This window comes from Coptis chinensis, chromosome 5 (genome assembly GCF_015680905.1).
Source record: "Coptis chinensis isolate HL-2020 chromosome 5, ASM1568090v1, whole genome shotgun sequence".
Lineage (NCBI taxonomy): Eukaryota > Viridiplantae > Streptophyta > Magnoliopsida > Ranunculales > Ranunculaceae > Coptis > Coptis chinensis.
Genome location: NC_141460.1, coordinates 79,918,664 through 79,934,689, shown reverse-complemented (window position 1 = coordinate 79,934,689; position 16,026 = coordinate 79,918,664). Strand labels below are relative to the sequence as shown.

Sequence of the window (16,026 nt, the reverse complement as noted above, 5' to 3'; positions counted from 1 at the left end):
CTTACTCGTTTCTTCTTCACACTCGAAATGGCAATGGCAGGCGCCAATTTCTCATTCTCCCTGTTCAAATGCAAAGAAACTACTCCCTCTCATTCTTCTTCTTCTTTGTTCACTTTCAACTTTCCCACTTGTAAAAAAACCAACACAAGTGTTTTTTCCAAGAGAAAAGATTTCCTCAGGAGAAACTCTTCTTCCATTGGTAAAACTAAAGATGAGGTAAGAAAAGAAAAAAATATACATTTTTCTGTTTTGAGTAGTGGGCTTATTTTCTTCTGTTTTGTGCGCTAGATTGAAGCTGTTCCTCAAAAGAGATTGAAAGATGATAAGCAACAGAGTTCTGTGTTTAAGTCTTTGGGCACTAGTCAGAAGAAAGAGAAGAAGGGGTTTTTATATGACTTGAAAGAATCACAGGTACTTCTTTTTTTTTACTGTTTCTGATAAAGCAAGTTTTGTAGAGATATTAATTTGTAGTTTTAGAGTACGTGGTAAGATGGTAACTGAAATGTGATCAACATTGCTTTAATGAGAAAGACACATTACTAGTTAGTTGAAATAGGAAGATACTAAAGCAATTCCGTCCCTCCCTATGCGTTATGTCTCTATGCATTCCTTTTTGCGACATTTCCTCCCCTCCCCCTATCCCAAATGCCCACTGACATATCTCTCTTCTTAAGGTAAACATGCCATTAAACGCTAAGAAAACAGCCTTCTCGTGAAAGTCCCTCAGTGGATTAATTGTTGATTTCCATGCATCCTCATGAGTTTGAAAGTTCTTTAAGAGGTGGAATCAATTATATGGCTTTTGACATTGTGTAATTCATTTTGTTTTGTCTCCAAAATGCCTACATGTATAGTTTAAGAATTACACGGGCTTTTCACATATATGTTTCCGATTCGGCAAGCCCAAAGTGTACAACCAATACCAACTAGCTAACGGTTTCATGTTCTATTTCACTCCCCGATATTATTACCTGTATCAGGTCGATTAGTATTTCAATCTTTATGTGTGCAATCATTTTCTTTTTACCTCATAGAGGAAATAAGGTTATTTGGTGGTATACTATTTGTATAAGTCTATTAGACTTGCTGATAGCAAAATATATCACTTGTTCAGGTTGACTCGGAGGTTCTTCAAGCTGCAACTTTTATGAATGCTGTAGTGAAGGTACTTATGGTTTAACTTTGTTCCTCAGCATCTTCACTGTTGAAGACTGTATATTGTGGGTATTCCTTTACTGTAGTCTACATATCTACTTTTCTAAAAACGATTGGTTTAGCAGGCATGCCTTGTGGAGCTTACTTATTTTCTTTTTAGTATGGTACGAAAAGTGTCCCTCAAGGTTATCTGGATTGAACTATCACATTTTACATCTAAATCGTCTGAAACGATAACCATTTGCAAAGCTATTGTGTTATAGTGTTCTTGTTCGTCGAAGGGAAACTAATAGGATGATTAGCGATTGCAAAGTCTGACATCGTATGTTACCACATCGATTGCTTTGTGAGTCTATGATTCAAGAGCATGTGTTTTATCTAATTAGATCTACAATAAAGTATATAGAACCATTGTGTTCTTTGTCATGAAAGACTGATGCGTCTATCGTGTCATTTACATGTGTGCTTACTATGATTGAAGGTGCAATTAGTCCTGATATGTAGCATTATGTTATGTTTTCAACGAGGGTGAGCTGCTTGTGAACTGTGAACTTGACATTTGTTGCCCTTGAATTGCATTTTCTCAGCTTTAACGTTGATTTTTATTATTTCCAGGTATATTGCACTCATACCGCACCCGATTATTCACTTCCTTGGCAAAAACAAAGGCAGTTTACAAGTACGGGAAGGCATGTCTTGAACTCTAGAGCTGTTAGATGTCATTAAAAACAGTGAATTCTCTTTTCTTGTTTTGAGAGTTAAGCAATCAGTTTCTTAGTCTTTTTGTTACTTAGATTATGTGTTTTTATATCATTATATACATTTTTGTATTCAATAAAAAAATGTGTTTATTGAGACATACTTGTTTGTGCAGTGCTTTTATGATAGGGGACGGAAAGCTTTTGACAAATGCACATTGTGTTGAACATTATACTCAGGTAACTTACACACCGTGTAATACTGAGAAGTGGAAAAAAAGTAGATATGAGAATAGAGGAGGTGAAAAATTGTGCTAAACCAGTTTAATCTCATGAAACACAAGTGCTTTATTATTTATTCACTGTAGAGCAATATTGAATATTACAATGAATGCTTGTAATGATAACACCAAGTACTTGTTTTTCTTTTCAGCAGTGAGAGATCTGGTCACATTTATCTCAGTTTGCTTTTAACTTGTATATATGTGATACTTATTTAGTTATTTTAGTTACCATGACATGTATTTGATGTATGTTACTCGAATTTTAAATATTGGTTTCATAGCGTAGGGATTTGTTGTTATTCAATCAAATATTGTAAAATTCAAAGATGACATTTCTGTACACCCTTAATATTATAAACAATAGATCTCTGATTTCAACTCCTGTTATGTATTGAACAACTAAGTTTTGGAGTATGACTTACATAATCCCTTTTCCAGAAACTATGTGATGTAGATTAAACTGGCAGAAGCTTCAGTTTAACAAATCTACTCTTGAATTAAACAAAACAACTAAAACTAAAACAAATCTTTATCTCTCTAAAATATTCTCAATAACACAACTCTTCCTGAACTCTAATTACAAGCCCATTATTTATACTAATCCTAAAAACTATAAACCAATAGGAACACAACATGTGTCAACAACTAACTAATGGACTCAAACCATGGGCTTGGACTCAACTAAGGGCGTATGCCCATGACACTGACAACAACAATTAATGTTCTACATCATTCTCCCCATGTTGAAAAAGCTTGTCCACAAGCTTGTTGACATAAAAACCCACCAATATGCAAAAACTTTTCAAACTTGTATACGTCACCCTCCCGAGGTTCTGAGGAATTCGACCTCGAATCTTACCCAAATATCGGTTCAAACAAATAACATGATACCACAATGCTGCTATTACTCTTTTCTTGAAACACAACGAATACTAGAAGTCACAAAGTATGTGTTGAAGTGTTTTGTGGTTGCGAGCAAAAACCTTCTCAAAATTGGTTAGAAAATGATCAATATAACCACCACATTGTGCTTGCTGAATTAGATGAACAAGACCTTCATAGATTTGGTCAGCAGGACGTCTTTGTTGCAAAGGAAGGTGATGAACTTGCTGATTTCGTTTGTTATCACGCTCAAAACATGACACAACGTGATTAAAAGGTTCACGAACTAATGGAGGAACCTTGACTGGATGGTCATGCTGGAGCCATTGTTCAACTTCGTTTCGCCCGGCATTTGCGGTATTTGTATCGATAAGATCACGGGTGAGGAGTCGAAAGTGACCGCATTGAGAACATCAAAAGGACACGATGGTTGGTAATCGGTGCGCAACCCGTTCTAGCAAGGCAAGATCGTGGGTGTTGGAATTACCGTAGTGTCTGCTGGTGCAGTAGTAGTGACCAAAGTAGAAGGCGAGAGTACTGTAGTCACAATAGGCGCACCCACCACTTCAAGACCCTGCGGTGCTGGAGCAGTCTGAAGACGAGAAACTTCTTGCTGTGGACAGAATGATTGAGGCGCATATCCCAGATTCGGGTTTGGCGCATAAGGATGAACATAATGATATTGACTAGGGTTCCAAGACTGATAATAAGGAGAACAACCCTGATACATCATCTGCTACTGATAGAGATCTGGATAATAGTCGAATGGCATAGAAACTGGCGGTGTCTGAAAACTCTGAGAAGGCGCTATTAATGGTGGAACTTGTGACGGCTGCTGAAAAGGTAAACTAACTACCCGAGAATTTTGTTGTTGGGCGGCTAGAAGTGCATTCAAGGTTTCTTGCATAACTTCAAACTTGCCATTCAAACCCTGATAATTTTTTTCTAGGTGTTTCATCTCGGGTTTTTTTATATACGCCATAAAAATTAAAACTTTGATCTTGAAAGAAGACAAAGACAGAAAAATAATTTTCTGGTGAACAATAATGCGATGAATAGTAACACGTAAATAGTGTTCCCGATGAACAGTGTTTCGTGAACAATAACACGAAAAAAATTAAAACGAATAAGAAAAAAGGAAAATTGGATTTTACTCAGGAATGATTCGTACTCCGATACCAAATGATGTAGATTAAACTGGCGGAAGTTTCAGTTTAACAAATCTACTCTTGAATTAAACAAAACAACTAAAACTAAAACAAATCTTTATTTCTCTCTGAAATATTCTCAATAACACAACTCCCCCTAAACCTTAATTACAAGCCCATTATTTATACTAATCCTAAAAACTATAAACCAATAGAAACACAACATGTGTCAACAACTAACTAATGAACTCAAACCATGGGCTTAGACTCAACTAAGGGCGTATGCCCATGACACTGACAACAACAATTAATGTTCTACATCACTATGTCTTTGCAGTTCATTAGAGTATATTTAACTAAGGGTGGAATTCAAGCTAATCAAGCCAAGCTTCACTATTCTCAAGCTTGGCTCATTTATTAAGCGAGCTTTGAAAAAAACTCAAGGTTGGCTCATATAATATATGAACGAGCCCGAGTAGTTTGCTTGAGCTTCATCAAGCTCATTTGTTATACAAGCTATAATATAGGCTCAAGCTTGGCTCATTTATTAAATGAGCGAGTTCGAGCCGAGCTAAATGAGCCGAGCTCCGAGCCACTCGGCTCAAATTCCACCCGTATATTTAACTACCTTATGTCTTGAATTGTTCTTAGTGAATCACTCTGAAACCATAGCTGTTTATGTGAACTAAGGTAGCAACAATTCAAGTTTTGTCCATTGCTGCTGTAAAGAAGCTTTTTTTTTTGTCATAAATATTTATTTTATTGATGGATAAAAAGAAATTACACAAATAGCAGCCTAGCACACTAAACTGATTAACAGTAGGAATATCCTGCCCATACTTTGTCATGACTTTAATTTGTATTATCAAGCATATAGTATATGGAAATTATTAATGGAGCAAGTATGTAAGTAAAGTCTAATTTCTCTCAGGAAAGTTTTTACTTGATGAAGTTGTACTTTTTACTGCTTTTATTATCAATTATCATGTATCACCATTGACGTATTTTATTGTTTTCAACAATGCAGGTCAAATTGAAGAGAAGAGGAGACGACACCAAATTTGTCGCAAAGGTATCACCCTCCTATATTCTGTATGACATGTATTTCTAACTTATTGATGCTATCAGTATACTTGCGCTTCTTGTTCACATTTTTCTAAATTAACTTTTAACAAGGAACAATAAGATAACATTGAGTTGAATCATTGAGTGATCAAGACGTGTCAGTGATAAGACCAGGAACTATATTTGTTAATAGCTTTGAAAGGAGATATATACATGATAAATCATGCAATTAATCCAATAAGTATAATTTGTTAATTGTGTTTTTTTTTTATTAATGTGAGGCATCTGGTGTCATATGAGATTAATGCGTATTTCCCACATGCATTGGAATAATTTCCCTATATGACACCACATGCATCTGGTGTCGTATGATATTGGGTGATGTCACATTTAGCTGCCATTTCTTCATGTTATGCAAAATTTTGGGAGTTCCGCAGATATAACCATTTTCTTTATACAATTGTAAATGTTCACAGTTCGATTAAAGGATCCACGTTCGTTAATCCCTTTTTAAATTTTAGTGTAAGTATTCACAGATCCGATGACCTTCTTCGTGCTTTATGTATTCTGCACAATTCCTTGCTTTAGCAGTTCCTTAGATTTATGGTTTCGTACCTCTCATGATTTATTTTTTCTTAGTATGTTTTACTGGGTCAAAATAGTAGCTTGTGCTGTTTAATGATAGTGCATTTTACTGTTATTTGGCTTTTACTTGGAAACTGTAGTTGAATATTATCGTTAGTGATCGTATGTGCAGGTATTAGCTAGAGGCGTTGAATGTGACATTGCTCTTCTATCAGTAGAAAATGAGGAGTTCTGGAAAGGTGCTGAGCCACTACGTTTTGGGCGCTTGCCATGTCTTCAGGTTCTAAACCTCTTTTTAAATAGCAATAGTTGCATACTTGCATTTACAATTATTGTACATACTTGGTCCTGTCAATATGTTCTTTTAGCAGTAGTCTCTTAAATCATAATTTTAAGCTTATGCTGTAGCGTAATAAATGTGATCTAATCTTCAAGAACTTTGCAACTGTTGATGTCCTGCTACTGAGTTTTCTGTAACAAACACGTCTTTCCTGCAAGTGAACACAAAGGTTACTCGAGTTTATAACTAACACTTTTTTTCTACGATAAAAATTCAGAATTGTATGGTCACGTATGACCTAGATATGACTTTGGAACCTAATTCCAAATCCTATGTCAATTTATGGGTTTGACAACCTTGTTCCTTGCGAAGAACACAAAGAATTTGGCTAAGAAAACTTTTCTCAAACTCACGAAGCTTTATTAATCTTCAAGTCTAACTATGGCCAATGGCCTACAACTCAATTTATAACTTTCTACAACTGTGATAACAGAATTCTATTCTTAGAAAAATTATAATGGGATTGGAAACTTGACATTCGTAATTAAAAGTGCCCTAAAAATAGAAATAGCCCAAAAGCTCCAAAATACCATTTAAACTTAATGTTAGAACTCCCTAAATTTACTAATAAAAATAGCTACTAATTTGGGGATGAATAACTCTAGGATGCATCAATTGGCTAATCATAATTTTGCTAACAAATTTATAGTAATGTCATGGGATGTGCGATTGAGAGTGGTGAGGTGTATGTCTGCCTCATATAGATCCGTGGACTCGTTTCATTTGTTCTTATGACACTTTGAGCTCTTTGAAGTAAAGTGGTTCTCAAGCGATGCTTGATTCGGTTGCTTGTTCAGCTGTATAGTCAAGCAGTTTTTGACGCGAACTTCCTTATATTAGACATGCTCCTCCCTAGGTTTTCATTGTTTATGTCTCTTTTCAACAATTTGGGCTATTGGACAATTCAGACTATCGTAACTTGAGTAAAATATTCCATTCTCCAAGGCAGGGGCCGAAGCTTATTTATGGAAGACTATAAAGCAGGTTATTTGCGATTTCATTGTTGACATGGGAGTTGTGACTATTCAATGCAAACTGGGTTTGTAAGGATTTTGTATGACAATTATTACCTAAAAACGCTTGCTGAACTCCAACTTTTCTATGTTGTGTTATGCATCACTGAAATGTTTTTGTCCCATCATCTTTGATTTGACTAGTTTCAGTTGGCATGAAAGTTGGTTATATTGGCCTGTTTTAGTTACCTTACAGAACTCTCCCTTGGTTAGGCTGGTTAATCTTTGCCTTCATGAAACAGATTCAATCTGCACTTTTTTATTGCTTTGATGTTTTAGGATATTTTCTTATAAAAAAACGTGGCATAAGCACTAAGCTTGTTCTAGGCCTTACTGGCTAATAGTATAAAAATAATATGTCTATGTTTCACATCTTTCGTGATATATCCGCTTCCTGTTGTAGACATGTATTTCTTGAGGGTAATTGCTGCTTCTCAATGGGCAGGATTCAGTAACTGTTGTAGGTTACCCACTTGGAGGCGACACCATATCAGTGACAAAGGGTGTGGTATCGCGGATAGAGGTTTGACAAGTTACTTGACTTTCACTTTCTCAGTACCTTTGACAGGCATTAATATATCATTCCTTACTGATGTGCCATTAACTATCTTTGTATTATCAGTTGGTAGTTCTTCTGATGTGTCCCACATTGGTGTTATTAGACATATGCCAGGCCCATGTTAGAATTTCTCTCTATCATCTTGGGCTTCCTGGAATTAAGTGTTTGTTAGTAGTCAGAGATCAAAATCTGTTGGCTTTTCGACTTTAAGAAAGAATAGAGCTTATAGGCGAACAGCAAATTTTTAGCTTTACTTGTTTTTAATTTTATTATTGAGGTGATAGCAAACAAAAATAATGTTTCTACCTTTTTCTTTTCCACCCTATCAGGTGACTTCATATGCTCATGGTGCATCTGATTTATTGGGTATCCAAATTGATGCTGCTGTAAATCCTGGTCAGTTGATATCTACCAACTTGATTTACTTTTGTTTAAGTTGAGGCTTACTTATGCTTTGGGTCACTTTTGGAATCCTCATGTAGGGAACAGTGGTGGTCCTGCATTTAATGACCAAGGGGAGTGCATTGGGGTGGCGTTCCAGGTAGAATTTCTAAACATTCACAAACTTTCTGCTAAAGTTTTGACTGGTTAACTGGAGATTTTTGGTGAACTTAAAACTTGATGTGATATGTAAATATGTAGATATCGCTATTGCAAGCACTCTATTACCATCTTGTGTAATTCGGACATAGTTAACAGTATATGCCAAGTTTTAGGGGATTCGAGAATAATTAAAAAAAGAAAAAAGGAATTGTACTGTGTTTAGGAATTAGTAACAGCTTCCCCCCCACCCTCTTTCCCGATTTTAATTCCTGGTTCCGACCCTACATGGTGGAGAGATCATCTAAAAATAAGTTCTTGATTCATCGTGTTGGTGCCCTTAACCTTTGTACAAAACCGTTTGTATATAAATCCCATCCCTTATTCAATAACTTCTGTTAATTAATTAATTTTGTCTTCTATACTGACATCATAGCATAATAGCACACCTAAAATGTCAAAACCACATAAAAGTGCTGAGACTCTTACCAGATAAAACCACATAATTGAATTTATCACCTGATGACATCTCTCTCTTTAGTTACCTGTTTTATATTATGTCTTGTATGCCTGCTAAGACTCTTACCAGATACTTCATTTAGGTCCTCAGATCAGATGATGCTGAGAATATTGGGTATGTAATTCCTACTACTGTTGTGTCTCATTTCCTGAACGACTATGAGAAGAACGGGAGATATACTGGTGAGTAACTAGTACCCAAATTGAATCGTAATAATGATTTTAGAATGTTATTTGGACAATCTTTGATTTCTGTGCTGCTAAATTCAATAAAGTAATGAAATCATGGTAAATCTGTAGTAAATTTCATAGCAAGTTGGTGGAGTTTCCTCCGTTTAATCTTTTGTTAACAAACATCATGGAAGCATGGACCTGAATACATCCGTCGAGTATGGTATGACACAGACACAATATGCATCTTAAAAAACTAGGATACCAGTACCTTAACAATAAGGTTGTAAAATGATCTATAATTTTACCATTTACAGTATCGTTTAATAAAACTATCTTATTACAGATAATCATCAAGTTCATGTGCGACATTTCTATTATTCTGTCCTCCTTCAAACTTTCCATCTTTTCAATTTAAGATAATAAGTATCTGTATGTTGAGGATCTTCATTGTTTTTTCGTATTTTTTTGTCTTCCTAATGAGGGTATGTAATTGGCAAAATAAACTGTAAAGAAACTTGTGGTTCAGATAGCTTATATTTATGATCGTATCCCTTTAAATTTCTGTTTTATCACAAGGAGAATCACTAGTCTCATTAGAGACATTAGTTCGTCCATGTGGAAGATGCATTTCTATTCTAAACAGATTTTCTTATAGTAAAACTTAAAAAGTGTTTCTTACCGTTATGTCACGTGTAACCACCTCTCTCTCTCTCTCTCTCATCTGATAATCTTGCTTGATTTACCCTCTGGGTGCTCTAATACCTTATTTGTGACTTCTCAGGGTTTCCCTCCCTTGGGGTCTTGTTGCAGAAATTGGAGAATCCAGCACTTCGTGCATGCTTAAAAGTGCAGTCTAATGAGGTATAATCCTTATGCAGATTGATCTTGAATTTTAAATTTTTACTCAACTCTGTGACTATGAATTTCGAGTTATTACCGAAGTTAAAACACATGGAATTAATATAAATAATTGTAAGTTCAAATTTATATGCTGGACGTCTCCTGCAATATAAAGTAAAGAGAAGGGGACAAAAAAGGCCGGTGGGATGAGTTGTTTGCAGCTGTAGGCAAGCGGCTGGTCAGGAGGCAGGTGGTGTTATTGGCTAGTATTCTACACAGGCCAACCTGCTTTCCACTTTTTCAATTGAGTAATTGAGTGACTGGAATCATCAGAATTCCTTTGTTTTGGGTTGGAGCAGTGTGTTTGACATGTTGGTGGGACAGAATGGAAGAGGCCAAGAAGCAAAACTCCTCACCTTGCACTATGTCATTCAGGTGCCACCATGCCATTTTATCCCTTAACCACAACAGTGCTCTCTCATTCCATTGATTGAGCATTGATATTCCATTCCAAGAATCGAAAGTTCAAAACAATTGGGACCTTTTTGGAGATTGGATGCACTTACTAATTCATGATCTGGCATGTCTTCTTTCACATGTCTACCCTTAAGCTTTAAAAACAAATTTGCTTCTAAGTATACAACAATTTCTTGAAGCGAGACAATAACATGTGATGAAGAGGATTGAAAAAAAACAGAAATTGTGTACAGGGTATTAATGCTTGTGGTAAAAAAAAATTCTTTTTTCTTTTTTCTTGGATAGTAGTGCCTATAGTTGAGCATCACACTTTTATTTGTTTGATCTTCCCAATATACAGAGAGTTCACACTTTTCTGAATAACTGCAGGGTGTACTGGTGCGGAGAATTGAACCCACTTCTGATGCAAGTAATGTTTTAAAAGAGGTAAGTGGCCATTGATATCTCCAGTAACTACATATTAATACCCAGGACTCTCTTTATTTATATTGGTATCTGGATATCCAGGATTGTGCATTAGTTTTTTAGTAAAGTGGAAGGAACTCTGCACTATTTACCTAGGTTTGTCTAAAACATTGAGGTGCTGAACAACCTAGTCCATTTATTTGTTATACATACAGCAATCAGTATACTGGATATTATTGTACAGTACCTTTTGTCAATGTTCGTCATACGAAAAGGTTCAGTATTAGTGCAAATGTTTAAAAAAGGTGGCACACAATACTTCAAAGTTCATTGTACGGAATGTTTAAGGCAGTTTTGGGTTACGCTTCAAGTTGATCCTTGAGGAAAGGCTATAAACTTCCCTTGGACGTATGGCTTCACGTGCCTTTAGTGAGGTTACAGCCTCTTTGAGCTAAATAGTTTGCTTAGTAGCAGAGTGTGGAGCAGGAGCTATATTTTATTGCTAGGAGTCGAGATTATAGTCTGTGACAAATACTCTTAGATATCTTGCAGTCAGGAACTTCATTAAAAGTAGAAGGAATTGTTTCAATTTAGTAATGAACAAAACATAGTAAAATCGTTTCACTTGAGAAACGGAAGCGTTGTACTTTGATACTTGCCAGATGCTAGTACTTCATAGTCTTAGGGAAGTTGGTGTAACATCGGAAGCCAGTATGTAGCGGATGCAAAGATGATTATCTCATCATGTCAGCAGTCCGCTTAAACTTTTAATAACTTCTTCTAGTGCATATTTCATAGATGACTCTGTTATTTATGTTTTGTTAAACTGTCGTGTAAATACTCGAAAAGTAATTCTTGCAGATATTATACTTTTTCAGGGGGATGTGATTGTAAGCTTTGATGACATTCATGTAGGATCTGAAGGAACGGTGCCATTCCGATCAACTGAACGGATTGCATTCCGCTACCTAATAAGCCAAAAGTAAGGTCATTTTTCATGGTATAATTTACCTAAGTAACATGAACACTTCATATTCTTAGAAAACTCCGCATCGGACACACAGGCACACAGGCATGTTGTGCGCACTATTTCAATCTGGGGTTTCTTCTATACCCTAAAAGACTTGGGAAATAATCTAATAACATAGTTACAACTCCATGGATACCACTTGCAAAGTTATTTATTTGGAGGGAGGCGCTTTGTAAGGCGTTGAGCCCAGGATTAAGTTGTGTAACTAAAGAATATTAATAGTTTTCTACTTTTCTTTTCAATTAGGTGTGTTTCTATGTCCTACTTCATATAGGTTGCGTGTCAGACACTGACACGCGTATTCGTGGCAATGTGACTTAGTAATTACTCATTTTGTTCCGTAAAAGAGCTGGTATGTTGCACTTGAGAGAGGGGAAGTAAAAAAATGTAGAGTTACATCTGTGTTTCATTGCTTCTTTATGTACCATGGTTAGGTTATAGGCACAATGCTGCTCCTTATGGTGTATGTAGCAGAACGACCTGGTTTCAGTGCCTAAGGTTGTTTTCTTCTAAGAATGACCACAGTGGAAGTAGTAACTTAACATTCTTCATATGATCAATATAGTGACTTGGCATATGATACTTGTGTAGTGTCACTCAACTCTAAACTATATTAATTCTTTAATTTGATTTTTCCTTAAAAAGAATATGATATTTGGCAAAGTGCCTTTTCTACTAAGGCTTTCGTCTTTCGCAACATGATTACAAACTTCTGATATTTTCTAACTATTTGTTTATATCAGTCCGGATCTTAGAAGTACATACTTATTTTCAGTTAAAATAAGTACGCAAGTAAAATTTCACCTAGAAAATGAATTCAAACCTAATTTTTTGTGGATATCATCTTGAGCATTTCCCTCGCCAAATTACACAAGATTACGAGTATATTATAAAACTATATTAGTATAAAATATTATTTCAAGTAAGTTTGGTTACTTGAATGACTTAGTTTAACTAACAATAATATACATTATGAAAAAAATATTGTAGTAGCGGATTGGTTTATGAAAGTGTACACACACTAGTAGTATTAAGCTCACTGCACCATAGACACTTTTTTATTGGAAAATCAGTAGAACTGACTGATGTAACAGGTCTAACTTGGGCAGCACATTCTTAATTAGTGAATCATAAGGTTGCAACAGTGAACCGTCACACTTTATAAGAGAGGCCTTTTACTAATCAAGCCAGTCTTTTATTCTAAATGTTCACGTTTGTTTTTTGGATCCGTTAATGGGCTGCATTAATGTATTCATGTGAAGAGTGAGTGAGTGACTCACGATGCACAGAAGCTTTCTGCTAACAAAAATAATGAAATCTGCCAGATGATATCACCTATATGTTAGTAATTTCTCTGGACAATCTCGATAGTACTCATTGTAAAATAGCATTATGTTAATTGCAAGCGAGAAAAATGGTATATTTTCTTTTTAGTGGACCAGGAAATTCCTTTCACGCCACCCTATCATTTCAAAGTGATCAGTTCTCGGGTAATCTATTTTATGCCCATCTTTAGTGTCTACCCAAAGTTTTCTCTGAATGTTCCCCATTAGATTGTGAATTGGTACTTGTGCTTGTGATGAATTTATTTTTGTGAATAATTTTTACTTGTTTGATGCTTATGGGTTAGAGTAACAGTTTCTGGGATCATATGACAATTGCATCCTCAGGTTCGCAGGTGATGTGGCAGAGCTTGGTATTATTCGACAAGGGGTTCTCATGAAAGTTAAAACAGTCCTGAATCCACGTGTGCATCTGGTATTACTTGTAGAAACTTGTGCAAAAAACGTGGTTTAATTTGTTCTTCATATGTTGAATTTATCAGTGAACCTGAGTTCATCAAGTCTCTTGTCCTCCAGTATTAATTCTATTATCTACCATGCACAAGGTTCCTTATCATATCGAAGGAGGCCAGCCTTCTTATTTGATTATTGCTGGCCTGGTGTTCACCCCGCTTTCAGAACCTCTCATAGAGTATGTTTAGTTTAATTGCTGCTATTTGTTGGTCGTTTTCTGCCAATGAAGTTTCCATTTCTGCATCCCTAACAAAATGTGTTCTGATGTTTTTTTTTTGTTCTTTTATTCATTTCCAACTGACAGCGAGGAGTGTGAAGAGACAATAGGAGTAAGTCTTAAAGATCAACAATGTGCGACTTCTTTACATATATTTTATTACTGAAATTAAAAGTTTCTTGTTGTTCAATCAGTTAAAATTACTGACAAAGGCAAGATACTCTTCTGCAAAGTTCAAAGGAGAACAAATTGTGATCCTATCACAGGTAAGCAGCATCATTTTTTCTCCAACAATGCGCTTATAAGTTATATCCATACACTGGGTTGATAGACCACATAGAAGTGCAACCTCTTTTTCATGACTGATTGACTGAATGCCAATATTCATTTCCTCCACACTTAACAATGTGTCTTCAAAGAGATGAATTGATTTCTTCTTATGTGCTCCTTTTTTTTCTTCTTTGAGGAACTTTATGAATATAGTAAATCACTGATTTTTAGATTTTGAGTTTGAGCTTATACACCAGGCACATCCAAGTTGCTTATAATTTTCCTTTTGTAGGTCTTAGCAAATGAATTAAACATTGGATACGAGGATATGGGTAATCAGCAGGCAAGTCATTGGATCTGTGTCTTGAAGTTAGATTTGAATTGCCTAGTTATTCAGGATATCATTCTATATGTGAAAACTAACGGTGGAAGCAACTGCAGATTTTGAAGTTCAATGGGATCCAAATAAAGAATATAAGACATCTAGCGTATCTTGTTGACTGTAAGAACAATGAACTCTCTCTCTCTCTCTCTCTCTGCCGAACAATTCTAATCCTCTTTTTTATCCATGACTTCACTAGCATGCACAACCAAGTATTTAGTATTTGAGTTTGAAGACAACTTCCTTGTTGTTTTGGAACGGGAAGCAACTGTTACTGCCTCTTCTCGTGTTCTCAAGGACTACGGGATTCCATCGGAAAGGTCGTCGGATTTGTTGGAGCCATTTGTAGATTCATCAGATGACAAATACATAGCCGATGAGGAAATTGGGGACAGTCCAGTGTCCAACCTGGAAATTGGATTTGATGGGCTCCTTTGGGCTTGAACAAAAAGAGAGATGCTCCAGAGGCCAACACCTATTTAAGGCGGTAAACAAAGAACTTCTTGAAGGCTGCAGAATTTGGAGATTGAAGAATTCAATCAACTACAAGGCCATGTCAAGTTTGCGCCATAATTCATTTCTGTGCCACATTTATCCCATTTCTGTTCAGTTGGGGGGATGTAAGTGCGTGGCATAAGTGGCTGCTGCATAAATGCATGTAATGGGTTGCTGTTGCAAAAGTGCTTGTAGTAAGTTTATGCTGCAAAAGTGCTTCTAATAAGTGGCTGCTGCATATTAGTGTGACTGTGTGAGGTGTTCATGTATCATTTAATCACGGGAACAAAATTTTGAAATACCAATTAATTTAGGTTATACGATGATAAAATTTTGTATGAAATTCACTTAATGCCCATTTTTTCTTTCTTGCTCGCTTCTGGTCATAGTTTGTACCAACTGCTGAAGTTTGTAAAAAAGGTCATAGTCCCTATCCTCTAAAAGGTAGGTGAAGTTGTGAAGTTGTGAAGTTGTGAAGTTGTAAGTATTAGACTTAAGTGGTGCCTTTGTTTATCGGATAACCGGAATACAACCTTAACAGAGCTTCAGGCATCCTGTTGATGGTCGCATAAATGTGACAGGAAATGATCATATGCTCATGCATGGAGCCAATGTCATAGACCATCATGCCTGGCCGAATATTTGCTGGAAACGAAAGACCAAGAAACCTTACTATGCTTCTCAAATGTATCTCAACTCATCTGGATCACTCACTGAGCAACTTCCAATGATTGGTGCCACGAATAGTCACTAGACTATGCAAGTTTGATCAATTGTTCACCATACATGCATGTTCTCACGATCTCTATTTTGGTATTCCGTCCAATAGTCCTGCATTCGTTCTCACCACGTACTAGTATTTCCCTCTTGAGATCCAAAAGACCAAAACACAGCTCCTTTCAAATAGGGCAGGGAATCGGGTTGGGTTTGACCCGAATATGACCCGACCTAAATCCAAATAGTTCGGTTCGAGTCGATTTTCATATCTGTTTATTTATTCGGTTTGAATATATTTTTTGGAGGGTTTTTTTTTGCATTTTTAGTGTTATCCGATTGGGTTGGTCGGGTTCGGGTCGGATTCGGATATAAGATTTTGGTTTTATTCGGATTCAGGCTCGGATTTGGATTCGGATATAGCCATATCCGACCCGA

The 16,026-nt window shown here is 36.1% G+C and overlaps 1 protein-coding gene across 1 annotated transcript; it reads left to right on the top strand.

The window, feature by feature from the left end:
- DEG2 (DEGP protease 2) lies at positions 1–15,217 on the top strand. Its single transcript, XM_086560966.1, has 21 exons — positions 1–216; positions 289–411; positions 1,115–1,165; positions 1,771–1,844; positions 2,030–2,093; positions 5,195–5,239; positions 5,990–6,097; positions 7,616–7,693; positions 8,059–8,125; positions 8,212–8,270; positions 8,872–8,971; positions 9,744–9,823; positions 10,649–10,705; positions 11,563–11,666; positions 13,385–13,472; positions 13,603–13,688; positions 13,815–13,839; positions 13,922–13,993; positions 14,290–14,340; positions 14,439–14,499; positions 14,579–15,217. The coding sequence occupies exons 1-21, from the start codon at positions 28–30 to the stop codon at positions 14,821–14,823; spliced, it is 1,827 nt and encodes a 608-aa protein (XP_086417092.1). The 5' UTR covers positions 1–27; the 3' UTR covers positions 14,824–15,217.
- The last annotated feature ends 809 nt before the right edge of the window (positions 15,218–16,026 follow it).